Source organism: Tursiops truncatus, chromosome 20, assembly GCF_011762595.2.
Source record: "Tursiops truncatus isolate mTurTru1 chromosome 20, mTurTru1.mat.Y, whole genome shotgun sequence".
Classification (NCBI taxonomy): Eukaryota; Metazoa; Chordata; class Mammalia; order Artiodactyla; family Delphinidae; genus Tursiops; species Tursiops truncatus.
The window spans coordinates 5,461,681-5,482,274 of NC_047053.1; the positions used below are offsets into that span (position 1 = coordinate 5,461,681).

At 43.5% G+C, this 20,594-nt stretch overlaps 1 protein-coding gene across 1 annotated transcript in view; it reads right to left on the reverse strand.

Moving 5' to 3' along the window:
• Positions 1-20,594, reverse strand: part of DNAH9 (dynein axonemal heavy chain 9) — a 299,550-nt gene that overhangs the window by 38,784 nt on the left and 240,172 nt on the right. The window contains exons 56-60 of the mRNA XM_033846740.2: positions 19,183-19,347; positions 13,986-14,126; positions 11,640-11,810; positions 9,749-9,871; positions 1,219-1,412 (exon numbers count right to left, since the gene is read on the reverse strand). Coding sequence (XP_033702631.1) covers positions 1,219-1,412; positions 9,749-9,871; positions 11,640-11,810; positions 13,986-14,126; positions 19,183-19,347 — 794 coding nt within the window. The remainder of the gene's footprint in view (positions 1-1,218; positions 1,413-9,748; positions 9,872-11,639; positions 11,811-13,985; positions 14,127-19,182; positions 19,348-20,594) is intronic.

Here is a 20,594-nt window from a genome sequence, read left to right on the forward strand (position 1 = left end):
AACTTTTTCTATGTCTGAAACCATAAATGGAAACATCTCACTCTCTGACCAAAGCTTTCCATCCTTATAGTTCTTTTAGTAATTTATCCTTGGTGAACTTATTCTTTACCTGTATTGGTGCCACAAATGCAGGATTTTCAGTACCTTGGCCTCCCTGGTGTTTTTTTTTTCTTTCTTTCTTCTTTTATCATCCCCTTATTCTTGTCACTACAAGTCTTGTTCAATTCAGTGTAGGCTCCATGGCCTGTAACTTCCTCTTTTCTTTTTTTTTTTAAACAACTTTCTTGAGGTACAATCGACATACCATAAAATTCACCAATTTTTAGTATACTATTCAATAATGTTTAATAAATTCACGGAATTGTAATCTTCATCATAATCCAGTTTTAGAACATTTTAAGCCTGCAATAAGATTCTCCTGCCTATTTAGAGAATTCCTATTCCTACCCTCCAGCCCCAGGCAGCTGCGAATTCGCCGTCTCTGTAGGCTGCATGGCCTGTGACTTCTAATCATTCTCCTGCCAGTACCACACACCTCCCTTCCGTAACCCTTATTCCACCAGGGATCCATGCTCTGAATCTACCCTAGGGCTGTTGGATGCAGCTGTAGAAAATCATCCAGTGGTGAAGGCTGGCACCCCTACAAAGGCAGGATCTCACTAGGTGGGCCCTCAATGCCGCTTGGAATTCTTTGAGTTTCCCTGGTCAGCAGTCTCCCATTTTTTTCACAGATCCTATTTCAGATCTTTTGCACACTCCTCAAATCTCCAACCCTGCCACCTCCCCTTTCACACAAACGCAGCGAGATCTTGCTTCCTGCTCCTCAGAGGGAGTGGAAGTCGTGAGACAAAACCTTGCTCAATTTTCTGCCATGCTTTTACCACCTCTGCTGCAGTCACACCCACCTCTCTCTGTCTTTCGTAATGAAAGGGGTGCTCTTCCCGCCAAGGGTGATCTTTCCATCTGTCCTCTGGATCTCACATCTCCTGCCACATTACATGTGATCTGCCTCCTTCCCAGTGCTGATACTGATGACCACCTCTTCCCAAAGGGTCCACTTAGATATTAAGACAATACATGGCAAACACAGAGCAACGGGCCTCATGGGATTTTGGTTGTTGGTACAAAGGCTCCCATCAAGATAAACTTGTGGCCTTTGTGCTCAGCCCTGCCGGTCTGGCCACACCCATCCTGGCTTCGCCACCACCCTGTCCCTACCTCATGGCATAGGTCATCCGGTCAGGCCGCATGGCTCTCATCATGCAGAGGCGCTGCAGGCCTGTCTTGTTCTTCCACTCCTGGGGGAACTTCTCCTTCTCGGGACATTCTGATTCGACAAACTTTTTCCAGCCCTTGGCGGATCCCTCAATGTCCCGATCCAGATTATAGAATTCTTCCATTGATGAAAGTGCCTGAAAAATGTCAGGGAATCTTGCTCTGAAATGCAGTTTCTCCAGAAAGCTGTCATCTGTGTTGTGTTGGGGGTTGGCGGGGGGCAAGGCAGTATTATAGACATAATTCTGTCCCGTTTATACTCTTTTCTGGAGTCTTGAATCTTCCCGCCCAGTAAACTCAAGGTAGAGGAAGGATTTTGATCAGCTTACCGTCAGCAAACTGTCCCAATAATATGCAAGGTTGGGAAATGCTCAGCTGTGGAGACCAAGCAGCACCTCCCTCGAGGATACTGCTGGGAAGAGGGACAAGAAGGGATGCTGGGATTTTTCTGGTCCTGGAGCCCAGACACTTGAAGTCAGTGACTCTTCTCTTTCATTCCCATACTCACTCTGCCAGCAACGCCTGTCAATTCCTCTCACAAAATGTCTCTAGAATCACTGACTTTGTGTTAATGCCAACTTTAACATTTCTCTGTGTCACCTGCTTCCCTAAGCATTAAATCCCAAGGCATAACATGTGAATCAAATCTCTTCATTTAGGGCTTCCCCCCAATCCATCCAGCTAACCAAGTGGCCCATTTCCTCCCTCCTCTGTCCACACACATCTGCCCTCAGCCCTGGAAATGTGCCAGACGATCTCCCAACTTGGTGCCTTGTTCACACTAGTTTCATCACAGGAGTGGTCCTGTTCTCTTCTCCACCAAATTCCACTCCTTTCCTTTCTTGCACTGGTCACGATTGTTTGTCAAGGTTCTACAAGTTGTTAAAGTCCAGTCCAAAATCAGTCACGTCCACCTCTCTAACCTGGAACGCACAGCCCTCCTACCCTTCTTTTGTGGACCACTTGGAACTACTCACAGGGTTGGTAATTTCCAAAATTTACAAACAGCTCATGCAACTCAATAACAAAAAAACAAACAACCCAATCCAAAAATGGGCAGAAGACCTAAATAGACATTTCTCCAAAGAAGATATACAGATTGCCAACAAACACATGAAAGAATGCTCAACATCATTAATCATTAGAGAAATGCAAATCAAAACTACAATGAGATATCATCTCACACCAGTCAGAATGGCCATCATCAAAAAATCTAGAAACGATAAATGCTGGAGAGGGTGTGGAGAAAAGGGAACACTCTTGCACTGCTGGTGGGAATGTGAATTGGTACAGCCACTATGGAGAACAGTATGGAGGTTCCTTAAAAAACTACAAATAGAACTACCATATGATCCAGCAATCCCACTACTGGGCATATACCCTGAGAAAACCATAATTCAAAAAGAGTCATGCACCAAAATGTTCATTGCAGCTCTATTTACAATAGCCCGGAGATGGAAACAACTTAAGTGCCCATCTTTGGATGAATGGATAAAGAAGATGTGGCACATATATACAATGGAATATTACTCAGCCATAAAAAGAAACGAAACTGAGCTATTTGTAATGAGGTGGATAGACCTAGAGTCTGTCATACAGAGTGAAGTAAGTCAGAAAGAGAAAGACAAATACCGTATGCTAACACATATATATGGAATTTAAGGAAAAAATATGTCATGAAGAACCTAGGGGTAAGACAGGAATAAAGACACAGACCTACTAGATAACAGACTTGAGGATACGGGGAGGGGGAAGGGTGAGCTGTGACAAAGCGAGAGAGAGGCATGGACATATATACACTACTAAACATAAAACAGATAGCTAGCGGGAAGCATCCGCATAGCACAGGGAGATCAGCTAGGTGCTTTGTGACTGCTTGGAGGGGTGGGATAGGGAGGGTGGGAGGGAGGGAGACACAAGAGGGAAGAGATATGGGAACATACGTATATGTATAACTGATTCACTTTGTTATAAAGCAGAAACTAACACACCATTGTAAAGCAATTATACCCCAATAAAGATGTTAAAAAAAAAAAAAAAAGGATGTGTGACTGCTGATCACTTTAAAGCCATACCCCTCCCTCTTCCTCTTCTGCTCCACTCCAGGACAAGCTGACAGGTAAGCCTGGGTGCTCCCTCCTTTGGTGCCGAAGGGAAGTTGTATCGTGCAAGCCCCGCCCCACTCCCCAACGACCAGAACACCCGCAAGGCACCTCTTTTCCGGGCTCTCTCAAGCCGATTTCAGACTGCTTGGGAGCTCCCCTGCTCTCCCCAGAAAGTCTCATTATGTGAATAATAAACTCTTTCGTGCCTTCTAGTTATGCGCAAGGCGTCATCAGTCTGGACATGGGAACCGCATTTTGGGTGGGGTCCATCCTGTTTCTTCAGAGTGCCCACGTAAACGTTACTCAGGCGGTCGCTTACCTGCAGCCTTTCTGTGGTCACTCAACTCCACTTGTGTGTTGATCTCTCTAATGAGATTAAAAGCTAGACTGTCTCCAAAGCACCTACTGCAGTGCCATCAATTTTAAGGAATCCTCCATTCTTGTTATGTGAAATCATTCATTCATTTGATATTTATTGGATGCCTGCTACATGCCAGGTACTTGGGAATACAAATGTGAACCAAACAAATACACTTGTCTTCGGGGAGCTTACAATCCTAAGAGAAAGAGATGAGGGAGGCCTTAGTAGGGATGCAGAATTCTGCTGGGCAGAGAGAGAGGTAGAGGGAAGGGCAGGGCATTTCATGGGGAAGGGTCCACAGAGTCCAAGTCTGGAGTGGGGAGGGTGTGGGGCATGGTAGAAGGCAGTGTGACTGTGGAGGACGGGTCTACAGGTGACAAGTGGGAGGTCAGGCTGGAGAAGGACACGTGCACTTGACCTGGGCTCGCCCAGCCTCTTCTCCCATGTGGAGGAACACATGTCCAGTCCTTAAGTGCCCTTTCACGTGGGCTCTGTGGCTTCCTAATTTCACCCTTAGCATGCAGAGCAGGGAACACACCAGTCATTGTGCTGAGAAGTGGCGTGGAGTGGCACGGGGGATGGCGGAGGAGGCGCCAGGAGACGAGAGCTCTGCTCTCGACGTCACCTCTTATGAGCCTCTTATGACGCGGAGCCTGTTTTTAAACCTTTGTGGGCTTTGACTTTTTCATTTGGAAAATGAGGCCAAGTAACCGTTGTCTGCATAGCTCATACTCTAATGTAGATACAAGTGCTTTGAAGACTATAAAGCCCCTCTGTGCTTTTCTGGGCTCCTACAGTTACTGAATTGCAATTGCTGGTTTCCTTGTCTGGGACTCCCACAAGATTGTGGGTTCCCTGCGGGCAAGAGCTTTCTGAGCTGTCTCTGTACGCCTCAGGCCTAGCAGGCTGCCTGGCGCTTAGGAAGCGCTCCATTAATAAAGTTTGACATCTGGGCGACCAGTGGGAGGGCCCTTGACAGGCTGAGAAAAGCTGCAGCTGCGGTGATTATTTCCCTCTGTGCCGAGGACCAAACTTTCCTCTTCTTTCAGGCTGCCACTTCACCCCTCTTCCCAGCTTGCATCACCATTAACCCTCCTGCAGTCCCATTACCCACCCCTGGTGTCACCACAAAACTGAGGAAATTACACGGTGATCAGGGCTCCCAGCTACCGTGGCTGGGTCTGAAACACGCTTTCTTGAAGCTCTGGGTTGAACACAGTTGCAATGTTTAATCTTCCAAATGAGGAAAAGGGATTTCTAACGTTCTAATAAGCTAAATGGAAATGACTAATTAACCTAATTACATTGGACTGGGTAGCAAAGTACAACTGTGCTAAATTGGCATTCAGAGAGGTAGCCAGGGGGCTTTTCAAAGGCTAACAATGCCCGGTACCACAGATGAGATTCTTTAATGAAGAAGAGAACATGCTGACAGACCAAAAGTGATCAGCAAGGTAATGGCATTGTATGTCTTGCTTCTAAGATCCCTTGGTACTCTGAACTTATTTACAAAACAGAAATAGAGGCACAGATATAGGAAACAAACTTACGGTTACCAGGGGGAATGGGGGGGAGGGATAAATAGGGAGATTGGGATTGACAGATAACACACCACTCTATATAAAATAGATAACTAATAAGGACCTACTGTATAGCACAGGGAACTCTTCTCAATACTCTGTAATGACCTATATGGAAAAAGAATCTAAAAATGAGTGGATATACGTATATGTATAACTGATTCATTTTGCTGTGCAGCAGAAACTAACATAATATTGTAAATCAACTATCCTCCAATAAAAATTTTTTAAGTAAAAAAAAAAAAGAAGAAGAGAACATGCCCATTACCTAAAAGTTTAACATTTGATGAGACTTTAAAAATCCTTACAGAGGGTACTAATAAAAGCAGGATTTGATCACAAAGATTTCATTCATCACCTGCGTATTAGATCTTCTGGGGAAACAGGGCAATCAATCTTCCTCATCAGACAGGGTGTTTTAAAAAATTTGTTTTATCATGTCCTGTTCAATTATACTTCCTTTGTTTCTTTAGGCTAAAAGCCAACTGAACACTTAAAAAGAGCATTCGTCAGAGGGCGCACGCTGCATTGTGTTTCACCTGCCCACGTCCTGCACTGGGCTGGAGATGGATGGGGCTGGACATGGCTGCTCCGGTAACAAAACTCAGAGAGAAAGATAAAGCTTCACTCATTTGCAGAAACCTTTGAACAGCCAGATGAGCTTAGACCGCAAAACAAAACCAAAAAGCAAAGCAAACCAAAGGGGGATGGAACCAAATTGCACCAAGTCACTTTCGGAGTTGAGCTACGGAAAATGAAAGCAGTGAAGAGTGCTTTTGAATCACTTATTCTTTATGACTTTTGCTGCAGATGGCTTTGTGGGATAACAGAGAGAAAAGCAACTGGACTGAGCCCAACTTGGCAACTCACCATTCCTCAAAGGTTTTCCTTCAATGGACAAATTCTATCAGGCACAGCCCATGTCAACCACAGCATATATACACCTTATAGCTGGGTAATTAATAACCATAGCTGTGATAAGGTGAACTGTATGCCCCAGAAAGATATGTTGAAGAAGTAGCCTCCCAGATTTCTGAATGTGATCTTATTTGGGAATAAATAGGCTCTTTGCAGGTGTGATCCTGTTAAGATGAGGTCAGGAGGGTGGGCTCTGATCCATTGTGACTGATGCTCTTATAAAAAGAGAAGAGACGCAGAGACACAGAGGGAAGACGGCCATGTAGGGACCGTGGAGACGGAGGCAGAGATCTGAGTGGTCCTGCCACAAACCAGGAGTGCCTGGGGCTTCCAGAAGCTGGAAGAGGCAAGAAAGGGTCTTCTCCCTGAGGCTCTGGAGGGAGCATGACCTGCCAACACCTTAATTTCACACTTCTAGCCTCCAGAACTCTGGCGGAATAAATGCTGTGTTTTTAAGCCACCCAGCCTGTGGCACTTTGTTATGGCCATTGTAGGAAACAAATAGAACAGCCATAACCCCAACCATAATCGGTTTCCATTTACTGAACATTTATGTGTCTGGCATAACAGATAAGGAAACAGAGATAACCTGTCAGAGGCCACACACACTCAAACCTGAACCTGAACCCAGGAATGTCTGACTCCAGAGCCTGGGTTAACTGGTCCATCTCCATCATTGCTCCAGTTCTGCAAATGGGCTCATTTAGAACTGCTTCCCAGAATTTATTTTCCATACGAGCATCAGACTCTGAGTCATTATTCTCAAGCTCTGGGGCCATACTTCCCAGCAGGTGGCCATTGGCCACATGTGAGTATTGAGCAAATGAAATGTGGCCAGTATGACTGAAGAACAGGATTTTTATTTGCATTTTATTTATTTATGTTTTTTAAAAAATTTAACACATTTATTCTGTTTTTTGGTATAGTCGATTTTTTCCTTCATATTATTTATTTAGTTATTTGTTTACTTTTTTACAAATTTTAACACATTTATTCTTTATTTGTTAATTTTAATTATTTTAAAATTTAAGTTTAGAAACTGGAAATTGCTTTAGTAATTGGAGAACTTTGAAGTATGTTTGAAACAACTTGGGTATATGAATCAAATGTTTTAACTCTAAATTTTATAAAATCTAAATTCAAATCAAGTATTTCTGATGAAGATTTAGCATCTGAATTGATATGTGTTATAAGTGCAAAAAATACACACCAGAATTCAGACTTTTACAAAAATATAAAATATTTCACTTATAACTTTTGTGACAGTTACATATTAAAATGATAATATTTTTGCTGTATTGGGTTAAGGAAAATATATTATTAAAATTACTTTCATCAATTTCATTTTACATTTTTTTCATTTTGCATTTTTAATGTGGCTACTAGAAAAATTTAAATGACACATGTGACGTGCAATATAGTTCTTTTGGACAGTGCTACTCTAGATTGCATCTATTCATTCATATCTTATCTTATGTAGCCTAGAAAAGCTGATGGTTTTCACACATATGCTCTGCACTTATTATAATTATTCTTAGGCATTTTATAACTTTGTGATTTTTGGTTGCTATTGTGAATGGAGTTCCACTTTGTTTCTTTCCCAACATATTATTCTCCTTCTCATTTGCCAGACTGGGTTCAGAATGACAAACGGAGCTAATATATAAAAAATCACACCTCTATTATTTAGATCAGGGGTCAGAAAACTGTGGCCTGCAGGGACAATCTGGCCCACCATCTGTGTTTGTAAATAAAGTTTTATTGGAACTCAGCCATTTCCATTTGCTTACCTATGGTGTGTGACTTTGGCAGAGTTGAATAGCTGTGACAGAGTGTGGCCCTCAAAGCCTAGATATTTGCTATGTGACCCTGTGCAGAAAAAGTTTGATGACTCTTGATTTAGACATAGCCCTAAAGATGATTAAAAGAAGAGCTACAGACTCTGAAAAAAAGTTAGAAAAACATTTTGGGCAATGGCAGCATTTCCCAAGATGACTCCTTTGAAGAGGGCAGCACGTACATAAATGATTAAGTGCTGGGGTTTTGTTATAAAGTAAATCAACTTGGATGGATCTCAAGGGAGTTACGCTGAGTGATCAAGCCAGTCCCCAAAGGTTACATACTGTATAATTCCATTTATATAACATCCTTGAAACGACAAAATTATACAAATGGAGTACAGATTAGTGGTTGCCAGGCATTAGGAATTGGGGGAGGGAGGAGGTTGTTGTTTCTATAACAGGGTGACATACACACCAGGCGGAGTTTTCTGGGTCTTGACTGTGGTGGTGATTACATGATAAATGTGTGTGATAAAACTAAACACACACACACACGTGCATGAAAAACAGGTGTAATCAGAATAGAGTAGTGGATTGTATCAATGTCAGCTTCCTGGATGTGATATTGTGCTACAGGAAAGCTAGATGTGACCACTGTGGGGAATGGGGTACAAAGAATCTCTGTTATTTATTATAATTGCACGTGAATCATTGTCTCAAAAAATTTTAGAAAAAGAGAGACAATCATATTACTTCAGACTCAGACTTCCTTGTGCTACAGAACATGTAGGAAAGCCAGCAGACATGGAAGGTTATAAATAGGATTCACTTTGTGCAGGTGCCATCTTCACACGGCAACAGCGCCTGCCGTGGGGCTCCTGCAGGTGGGGACTGGACCTCCTCCCACCTGGAGAGTGCGTCTAGACTCTGGGGCTGGTGGTCACCCGGTCCACGCTTACTGCTCAGCCCTGTGAATGCAGGCGTGGTCCCTACTGAAAGGAGCTCATAGCTTGTGATCTTTTTGATGTTCGTAGAATCCCAATGAAACTAAGCTAGATAACATGGAAGGAAGATGGATTTTGCCATCAGACAGACCAGAACTCGATTCCTGGATCTGCTACTTATAAGATGAATGATCTCACTTTTCTTACATGTTAAGTGGGAAAAAGTAATACCTATTGCCCAGGTGAACATGAGAATAAAATAAGGTAGTGAAGTTTTAAGGTGCTCGATAAATGTGAGCTATTATTAACCACTGAGAACCCCAGGCTGGAACGCGTTCCTTGCTTTGAGGCCGTCAGGACCCACGGGGAGATGGACGGCTGGCAGAGGCCTGGCACCTGTCCACTCCACGGAAATGCTTGCGCAGCGTCTCCACCCCAGCCCTGGCCTCACAGAGGAGCCCGCATTCCGGCCCTGAGCGCTGGCAGGTGGAAGGCAGCTCCGCTGAGTCAGAAACACTCACAGGGTCCTTCTGTTCCCTAACATCCTGGAGGCAAAGCCCACGCACAAGTACACGCACCTGCTCCTGCTCTGCAAAGCCTTCCCCGTAGGCCTGGGAAGGGGGAGTGCTGCCATGGGGTGCAGACAAAGGGACGGACGCACCAATGTTTAACACAGCTCATCGTGAGCCCCCAAACACACCCCTGCTGGTTTCCTGGGGACAAATGTCAGGAAAACACTCCAGGAGAGGAGAACGTGACTTTCTCCCTAGGGGCTGGTACTGACCTTGATGCCACCCCAGGCCTGATGGGAGAGGAACTCCACGGGACTGGTGACGTCTGTCTGCACTGGAGATCGAAGTAGGAAGTCCAACTCTGCTGCACTGACTTCCTGGTTCAGGAGGAGAATCTGCAGTGTGGGAGGACAGTGCTGCAGTTCTTTAGCTGGCGGCAGTCATGGGTCCCAGAGATCTCTGGGGTTGTCACTCAGTGTAACTAGTGCCACTTCTAACACTAGAGCCCGCCTGTCAATTTTGGTTGTTGAAAGAGGATGAAGTGGGAGAAAGTGTATGTCTGTGCAAATCACCTCTGGGTGCAACTGACTTCACCCCAAATATCAGCATGAGTTAAATGCACACAGTGAATAACTGTATCTTGTCAAGCAAGGACTTCATGGATCCATCATAAATGCCATGAAGTACCTTCCTACAATCTCACAGAGAAGATGACACATGCAAATGCCATGATTTGAGGAGGCTGTCAAAGTAACGGATGAACACATGCGAAATAGAAGTGCACATGTGAATCAGCACTGCTAACGGTGTTCCAGAACGGGGGAGTGGCCAGCAGGCAGGGGCGGGGGATGAATTTGGCTCAACTTTCTCTAAGTGGTCCTGAATTGGGTTTTAGAGATGCTAAGCGATGGGAAGATTTAGACAAGATTTCCGTGGGGCGGGGGCAGTGGAAAGTGCAGAGGCTTGGGGGGGAATCAGTGCGGTGCGTTGGGCAGGTGGTGCAAAGCACTCGGCTGGGTTAGAACTAAAAATTCACGCTGAGAGGCGCTCAGGAAATTGTTCTGCTCCTTTCAGATGGCATTCTCCGCTGAAAACTTACAGATGGGAATACTCACGAAGAAAAAATAATTTGGTTAGTTTGAGGAAAAGTCTTTTAAGGAGAAAACAGGCTAGAAATAGCAGGTGAGGTGAAGAAGCCCTTGTAAAACAAGGTTGAAATATTTATGAGGGGAGTGGAGTGAGAGCTGGGGGTGGAAGCTCCTTAGGGTTTGGGGTAAATGAGTGGCAGGAGGGAAATGTGTCTGTGCTGGGGCTCAAGTTCCTTCTGTGATGGCCAAGCTGTCATCTGGGCTGGAGAGGGGAACACAGAGGGTGAGAGGGATAAGTCACACTAACATTCCCCCGTGAATTTAGGCTTCGGAACGTGCAAACAGAGTCAGCGCAGGAGTGATTATGGAATATCTGACTTTTAGAATTGGAAGAGACCTACAGGATAATCTGGTCTGTGCTTCTAATTTATATATGAAAAAAAAATCCCAATCCTAAATGATTAGATAGATGCAAGGGAATAAATTTCCATGGTTTTCTGATGTTGAGAATAAGCAGAAGGCAAGGGTTTCTTATTAACACTGGAAGCCCTGATGCTCTCAAGCCTTTGAGAACCAGCGTTCTTAAGGAGTTTTCTAAGGCCAAGGCTGCTATGGCTATAGAAGGACATTTGCAATGTCTTATTCTGGGGGAAGGTTTGGACATTAAACTTGCAACCTTAAAGGTAAATAAATAATTAGGGATACTCTAACAAAGTTCTTACTGCATCTCAAAAAGTATCTAGTTATTAGTAGGGCCATTCAGTTTCATCCTCAGTGCTAGTTGGGATTGATTGGTAGTGGCTGCTGGAGGGCTCTGTTGAGGAGGATCTTAGATCATCCAGGATCACCAAGAAAAAGTAAAATGGTTGATTAAGCACGTCTGCCATGAGTGGGACAATGGTGGGGGCAGCATGTGTGCACCATATTGGACCTTCTTATCTGATGCCTCTGCTTAGAGCGCAAAAGTCTTCACAGACAATGGAAACTGATGTTAAGAGAAGAAAGTTTCTTTACACCTGCTGGTTGGGCATATACAGTGACCTGTTTTCTGGAAATTTCTTCAATCCACTTTTACCTGAAAGGTGAGCTGGGAAAGGTAGGTCAGCTTATCACACTCAAAGAGCCCACGGGTGGTGTACTGGTACATAGAGAAGGTGATGCTGTCTATTAGATTGGCCACCCGTTCCTTGAGTCTCTCATCGGGAGCAGCCTTCTCCACAGCCTTCTGGAAGACGATGTTGAAGGCCTGGGGACAGGAGGCAGGACACTGGTAATTTACACAGCTCTGTGTATGTAGCTAGTAGTACTACCTGTGATGAGTATTATGATTTGCCAGCCACAGAAATGTTTTCCCAGCATAATCTGCCAAGAAGGTACAGTGGCAACAAGAAAACTCTTGTCTTAGTTTGCTAAGCTCGTCTTAATTGGCTCATATAAATTACTACGTTGTCACAAAGTGGGCAAAGCTATGGGGCATATAGAGAAGAGCCGACAGTTTAAGTCAGTGAAAACTAAATGTCCAGTGGCCAAAATAATTAAATTAAATCCAATAAGTTTTGTTGGAAAGTAAACACAGTCAAGGATAACCAGTTAGGATGGATGATTCTATCTTCTAGGTCAGCCATCCCCAACATTTTTGGCACCAGTTTCGTGGAAGACAGATTTTCCCCAGATGGGGGGTGGTGGGGTGGGGGGTGGTTCAGGCGGTAATGCGAGCGATGGGGAGCGGCAGATGAAGCTTTGCTTGCTCGCCTGCCGTTCACCTCCTGCTGTGTGGCCTGGTTCCTAACAGGCCGCGGACCAGGGGGTTGGGGATCCCTGCATCTAGATTATAAAATTCCCGATGGTACATTCAATATCATGTACAACTTTGCTGTCTAGAAGAGACCCTTGTACATAATAGGCACGCAGAATATTTTCAATTAATTACTTTTCCTTTTGGTAATGATCAGAACATCAGGTGTTCCTTGTTTTTCTTTCTAGTAATTCTGCATCGTTTGGTGAGTCCACTTACATGTGCTTTTTTCTTATGGACCCTTGCTGCAATGGTGGGAGCAGAGCCTGCTTTGGTTACATTTTCTGAACTATACATTATGGGTATAATATGAAATAAAAATCATATGAATCAATTTTCCATTGTTTTAAACTTAGATATAGACTATTTATAAAAAATTAATATTAGGAATGCTGCATTTTGAATGTGATATGAATAGAATGAATCATTAAAGAAAATAAAAATTAAGATATAATTGGGTCTTTTCAATTTTTGGCTATGCAGATTTCCAGTCTTCTTGGTTTTTTTTGTTTGTTTTGTTTTGTTTGTTTTGAACACATATTTTCATGTGCCTCATCTAATCTCCTTTTGTCAGAAAGAGTCACTGAGGTGGATTTCAACTACTCTCAGAACTATGGAAGTGATCCCGTAGTTATTAGGCTTATCATGCTAACTTTTATACTGTTTTAAAATCTTTTATAATTCTTTCATGTGGGGCTTTGGCCTGAATATAATGCCAAGTATTGGATTTCATTTATAAACATAAAATATTACAAACACAGTTCACTTAATCTGCAGAGACTCTGAGTTGAGGGAAGGGGATTGGGACAGGATGGAATGCCATCTCCAACTGAATGAGTTCCAGGTAGTGGAGGCCCTCACCTCATCCCCACACCCTGGCCTCCATATGGCAGCTGAGCTTCACAGAATGAGGTGCGTGCTCTGAATGTGTGTGTGTGTGTCTCCTCTCTGTTTGTTGGGTTAAACCAGAGAAGTTGTTCAGAAATGCTCCACACTCCCTAAGGCCTCTTCAGTTGTGGTCGTTTGGTGAATGCCTTAGGGGAGAAAGATATACTTTCAGAGATGTACTTAAAATTTATAGGTCTTTATTTTTTCATGAGTAAGATAAGCTTAGTCAGCACTTACAATTTGCTAACGTCTTTGGTTTTAGAAATATCTCAGTAACCATAAAGCAGTAGCTTTGAGGATATTAGGGTAATAAGGAAAGTAATTTAAAGTTGGACTATTATCATGGCCTGCTTTGGTTTTAACTGATAAAAATGACATGCACATTTGATCATCCCGATTAGATTTTAAGCTCTTTGGGGCAGGGGTCACTTCTCATGTTTCTTGGTATCCTCTTCCACACTTTCAGTAAGCATAGTTCCTGCTGTAATATATGTACTTAGTGAGTGAGGCCAAGACCTGCTGTGGTCTCTCCTGCTGTTCTAGCCAAATAACCAATGAGTCATGAAAGACCCAATTAAGGAGACGAGGACTGTAAGGCAATGTAGCTGCTCTCCTGGATTTGATCTTAAACAGCTGCCACAGCTAATGAAACACATAGATAAACCCTCATGGAGAGCTGCACTGGCGGTATTACACTGCTGAATTATGACTATTCAGAAAATTCCAGGTGTAAGTCACCTTGAGGGAAAATTGGTACATCGGGTGGATCCTGCTGAGGTCATTCATGATGAAGTAGAGCAGAGAGGCCCGGGCAGCTGCCGGCCGATAGTGTTCCCGGGCCTCGTTGATGTTCACCTCCGTCACCTTGGCCTCCTGCACCTGTTAGAAAAATCAATAGTGGTCCATTGTTCAAACCAACCAGGGCTACCTGAGAATCAGCGTGGCCTCTCTGTGTAAGCACATTGTGTCTGTGTGTGCGGTGGGTGGACCGGGATGGGGGGAGCAGCTAGAGGGTAGAAAGCTGCCATGGTTTTCCTTAACTGAGCTTGAGTGAGGAAGAGATGACACACTCCTAGTCCTTCACAAGGTGAAAGTGTCAGCCCCTCCAGTGGGGACATGTGGGAGATACACACAAACACACACACACACACACACAACTTGAAAAATAAGCCAGAATTCTAGGCAATGGAATCCAGTAAAAGCAGCATACTCTAATTTTCTGTTTTCTTAATTTTTATGAGTTAATATGTAAATTCACAAAGAAGATCTCTTTCAATGGAGGTCTATTTTCAGAAAATTTATCGGAGGTAAAAATGAGAAAAGAGACCTAAGCATCAGACAGGGATTCTGTAAGAACATGCTATTAAATACAACCTCAGTATGACCTGTCATGCTCCAGCATACAGTGAAACTACTGATAATTCATGAGAGTCCTACAGGAAAAAACAATGATCACTACTGAAGATGAGCTCTCAATAAACAATTACAAACTTCAGGAGGAAGTGTTACCAAAGGGGACAATTAGAAGACCCCCTACCTCCCCCGCCAAAAAAAAATCCCAGAAAGATTAGCATCCCAAGAGCAGAAGATGATTGAACTACCTACCATTAGCTAATTGTGTTTAAAAGCAGTACAGATAAAAGAAAGCATAAAATCAGGACATTATAAAAAAAAACAGACATTATCTGAAAAAGAACTAAATAGAACTTCTAAAAACAAGAATACAATTATTAAAATGGAAAACTCAGTGACTGGTTAAATAATGGACTTGAGTTGAAAGAGAATAAGCAAACTAAAAGATAAATTCTGAGGAAATTGTTACACAAGCAGCTCAGAGAGAAATAAAGATGGAAAATATGTAGAAGAGGTTGAGACTTGGCAGATAAAATGAAAAGATTTAAAATACATCTAAAAAAAAAGAAAAAGAAATACGTTTAACAGAAATGAGTACAGAATAGAGAGAGAGAGGCAATATTTGAGCTATAATAGTTAAGAATTTTCCAAAATTGATTAAAGACCAGAGATTTTACTTTGAAGAAGCAGTCAATGTCAAAGACAGCTTACTATCCACAGGCTGCTGAAGAAGTAATTATTTGTTTCAATCACAAGAAAACTGAATCCAAAAGGAATAAATGAGATGCAAGAATTCCTTAAATATACGGTCAATCTAAATAACAAAGCCTGCTGGGGACTTCCCTCGTGGTCCAGGGTTAAGACTCCATGCTTCCACTACAGGGGGCACAGGTTGGATCCCTGGTCAGGGAACTAAGATCCCACATGCCATGTGGTGCGGCCCAAAAAAATATATTATAAAAAACATGATCAGTTTGGAAGTAGTAGATAAAAGCAAGGTGGAACTCAAGTGTTATAAAACAGTAGCAGAAGATGGAAAAAATGACCAAGTATTCTAACGTCCTAATATTGTTTTGGAAGAGGCTAGATATAGTGATTAATTTTAGACTTTGTTAAGTCAATACATATATTGTTAAGTCACATATAAAATGAAATATATTTCTCATATATAAATGAAACAAGGTTAATTAATAAAATAGAGTAAATAACTTTAAAATCAGCAAAGGATTAAAGAGGACGATAGAGAAAAATCAAGAAAGGAGAAAAAATAAACAAAAAGCATGGTTAAAAGAAAGTACAAATTGAGATACTAGAAAGAAATCCAACTATATCAGTAATGTTAGTAAATGTAAATTGGTCAAATTCAGTAGTTAAAAGACAAAGATTCTCAGGATGGAGTGGAATGGAATAAAAATCACATAATTGCTCAGATTGTGTTACCACAGATTCATACTGTCCATGCTCACCTGGGTCCTTAATGCTGTGCATTAATCTATGTCCTTAGTCAACTTTCATTCTCGTCTCCCACAACAACTATTGTAAACCTTCACTCCTTTCCCCAAGCACCCTACGTCACCACCATCCCCTCATTCTAAGCAGATGACCATGACTATGACTCATGCTTTCACAGATGTATTGTATAGGGACCATCAGGAAGGGGTTTCCTTAATTCTGCCTTCCCTCCCACTCCCTTAATTTTCTGACCCCCCTGACCCCATTGCTCACATCGACTTATGGACCATTTGTAGATTCATGTTTGCCCCCTCTCCCCCATTATATTGGAATTAACTCTCCATATTTCTAAAGATAAGCTCTTCATCAGTGACCTGAATTACATTTCCCCTGATTTCTTATGTACCCCATTGTACTGATCACTACTTCTCATTTCTGTACATTCAACTCTTCTTCTCAATGGCTCCTTTTCCTTTACAATCCATGCATCCTCCAATGTCCAGCTAGGATCTTAGTAAGCTCAGTCTCTGCCATCTTGGAGAAAAATCCTCCAAGGATGCTATGCCCTCCTTAAGTTACAATCCTTTCTCTTTCTACCATTTTACAGTCTGGCTTCTTTAAAGAGTTGTCTATACTCACTTCCCCTTTCTCAACTCCCATTTACTCTCATTCTAAGGCAGTCTGGCTTCTGCTTCTGCTACTTCATGGAAACCATTCTCCTCAAGATTATTGATAACTCCTTTTTGCAAAATTCAGTGGATACATCTCAGCTGTATCTTATTTGCGTTCTCAGCGTCATTTGACACCACTGACATCCCTTCCTGAAATGCTTTCTTTCATAGTGCCTTATTTACCTGCTTTTCCTCCCACCTCTGCTCTATTCCATGCTTTCCATCTTCTGTACTTGTCCTGAAATGTATTAATATACTTCAGTGCTCTATTCCCAGTCTTATCACTGCACACACACCTCCCAGGAGACTTCATCCACTCCTAAAGTTTCAACAATCAACTACTCACTAAAAAGTCTCAGCACTCTATCACCAGCCAAGATCATATATCCCAAAACCCACAGGATGTTCTCATGTGCATGGCCCAGAGGCATTTCAAACTCAACATGACATAAACTAAAATCATCATTTCTTCTCACCCCCAAATCCACTTATGCTCTCTTCTCTCAGGTGTTGGCACCAATACCTATCTAGATGTTTATTCCTGGAACTGAGACATTTCCTCGACAATACTTTTATCCATATATAATCATATCCAATCAGTTAACAAGTTTTCCAATTCTATCTCCTTGAAGTTGCCCATAGCTCTTGAATTTGCCCACTTCTTTGTACCATCACTGCCAGCCCTACTTCAGAATGCCATCACTTCTAATCTGAATTACTGTACCTCCTCCTGCTTTCTCTGCCTCCTGCTTCCCCAAGCTCTCCTCTGGATTGGAGCTGGAGTGATCTTCCTAAAGCACAGATCTGATCATGTTACTCTCTTGTCTAAAGAGGGAAAAAAACCCACCTCTTTCAGGAACCCTAACTCCCATCTACAGCCCACACTTCTTAGCATGGTCTACAAAATCCTTTGTGATGGAGCCAGCCTCCCTTTCATGCCTCATTTCCAGTGACTACTTCCATCCCCTCTACAATCTTTCAATGTTCCACTCATACTAAAGGGAAACATCCTTCTACTGCTAACCCAACATGGGTTGAGTGCTCTTCCTCTGTGTGTTCATGACTCCCCATGCTTCCTCTCCCACAGCCCTCATCACAGTTTTGTAATTGCCTGTCCTTCTCCCTTAGAGGACCAGGTCCTGGAAGCCTGGGATTCTTGGCCTCCTTGTGGTACCCCCACCTTCTGCCATGGAATTTGGAATATAACAGCTTCCAACCAAGTATTCATTGGATGAATGAATGAGAAAGAGAAAGAAGACAAAAAGAAAAGAAACAACAAAAGAATAAAAGGCTGCATACAAAAAGCCTGGCACACAGCAGGTGCTCAATAATTGTTCATTGACTTTAAAGAAAAGGATAAAGACAGAGAGGAGGTCCATTCCATCTCTGACCTTCTCCCTCTGTGTGAGTTGGGCTCTGTTCCCCCATCTCTCCTGCCCAGGGCAGTGGAGCTTCTACCATAATTGTTTTACAAACTTTGCATGCCCCTCTCTAGAGACATGGAGGCCGCAGAGAACCAGCAGTAAAACCTGGTGGTCACACAGCGACTGAGGAGACAAGGCGAGGCTGGACCTTCCACCTTTCAGTCTCTCATTCCAGCCTTAGTTGTCTGTTATCTCAGAGTGAGTAGGACCTGGTTTGTCTGCCCTGCCCATCATTACTTTTCATTTTTCCTAACTTGTCCCTACCTCAAACAAAGTCTTATTTCTCATATTTGGAGAAATCCCAATAAACTGACAATAAAGGTATTCCTTCAAAGGTGCATCATTCCTGGACACTGTTACAGACATGCTTATCCTGCTCAGAACCAGTAACTTACTTCCTCTTCTGGTCCAAGAGCAGGACTGAGAATGTGAAAGGGCCCCTGTAGGGTCAGCAGTCTGCTGGGGAAGGGCAGACTTTTATTCCCGCAAGGGGGAATAAAAGTCTCCCGAACTGTGAAACAAAGGAAGGAAGCTATATGCTAAGTAGTTTCGCAGGATGATACCGGTTTTTTTTTTTTTTGAGAGCTGAGTTTCCCTGGACGTCGTTGAAGTTTTCCCATTAAAATCAGACTTGCGAGCTTTTGGCAGGCTGTGAGTTTTCTCGGGGTGCAATCATGCCTGAACCAGCCAACTTGTACAACAGTGTGATTCCTTAGCTTCAGGGCAATTCCATGGACTCACTGAGGTAGTCAGTGTGAGCGACTATTTCCTGCACAGAACACGAGGCCCTGCGCAGATGTAAGTACTCGTCAAACGTTTGTGGAGTAGAGCTGTCAAGAGCATTTCCCAGGAGATGGGGGCACTCCGTAACGCAGGATGTGAGGTAGTCATTTCAGGAATCCTGCCTAGCTTGACTTTCTAGGAGACACTCAGGAAGATGGAAGAGCCACCTGTTACTCTTTTGTTCCCCTAGAAGTCGGACTCAGGGAGCAGGAGGAGGGCCTCTGTCCGCCAGCCTAGGCTGCCAGGTCTTACCTTTTTCTCAACTTCCGCAGCGGTCTGCTTGGTGATCTCAAGGTTCTCCAACAAGGCCGTTTCTCCCAGGAAGTTCCCAGAGGCCGAGGAAAGGCGAGAAAGCAGGTTGTCTTCTAATGTTTTGAGGGTGATTTTGAAGCAATTCTGCTGCTTCGTGAGATCTGACTGCAAATATCACATAAGGGAGAGTCAGGTGTAGAAGCCCAGAGCATCCTGTTCTCGGGGTAGGTCTGAATAGATAAAGGGTTATGGGCCAGAATCCCTTCCCTTAGCAAACTGGAAGCAGGATAGCAGAGTGCTCGGCACCACAAGCAGACAAAATCAGCAGGTGACCTGAACCCCAACTGTACCAGTTACTAGTCATGTGACCTTGGGCTGAGTTACCTCTTAACACGTCATAACCTCAGCTGGGTTAACCCTGGCTCTACTCGTAGGAGTGCTGTACAAGGCTTAACACAATGCTGGGACACGGTCTAGTCACTAAATGGAAGTTATTTCTGGGAATAGTTAGAGGGTGGGGTCAAGTTTTACTTCTCTGGAAGGTCCTGTCTATCACCACTTTGCTGGCCCCCAAGGGAAGAGCTCTCCTATAGATGACCTTAAAAAAAACAACCAACTAGAAATGGTTTTATACAGTTTCAACAAGATGATCGCAGGAGCCCTCCTTAAGGCTGGAGCGGGGCCTTGGTATCCAGGCAGATCTTACCTCCTCTCCCTTTCTGATTGTTCGGTTCTACGTCCTAAAGCACTGGGCACCCTCTTACTGTGGGTAGGTGCACATGTAACCTCAGGCAGCTGCGCTTTCTCTGCTCTTGTACCGCCTGGGATTATTGCCTTTGGATCCATGGAAAGAACACTTCTTGTTGGAGGCCCCAGCCACAGTCACCCCTGGCCTATCTTCTGTTTCTTAAAAACACATGCCTCCATCTTGCTTTATAACCAGAATTCACTCTTTTCTCTGCTGCGGGTGCTCTGAACCAAAGGCTCATGCCACCCCCTCATAGAATCTTTTTCTGACCTTTCCAATTTAAATTAGCCCCCTGGCACTCTAATATCCCCCTGCTTTTATAATCTAATCATGTCTAAGGAGAGGGGAAAAGGATACTATTTGCTATGGACAAAAGTGTGCCCGCCCCCAAGTTCATATGTTGAAGCCCTAACTCCCCTCCCCCATGTGACTGTATTGGAGGTGGAGGTAATTAAGGTTAAATGAGGTCATGAGGATGGGGTCCTCATGGTGGGATTAGTGCCCTTATAAGCGGAGACATCAGAGAGCTTGCTCTCTCTGCACACACAAGGAAGAGGTCTATGAGTACATGGTGAGACAGTGGCCACCTACCAGCCAGGAAGAGAGGTCTCACCAGAAACTGGACCCCTAACTCAGACTTCCAGCTTCCAGACTGTGAGAAAAT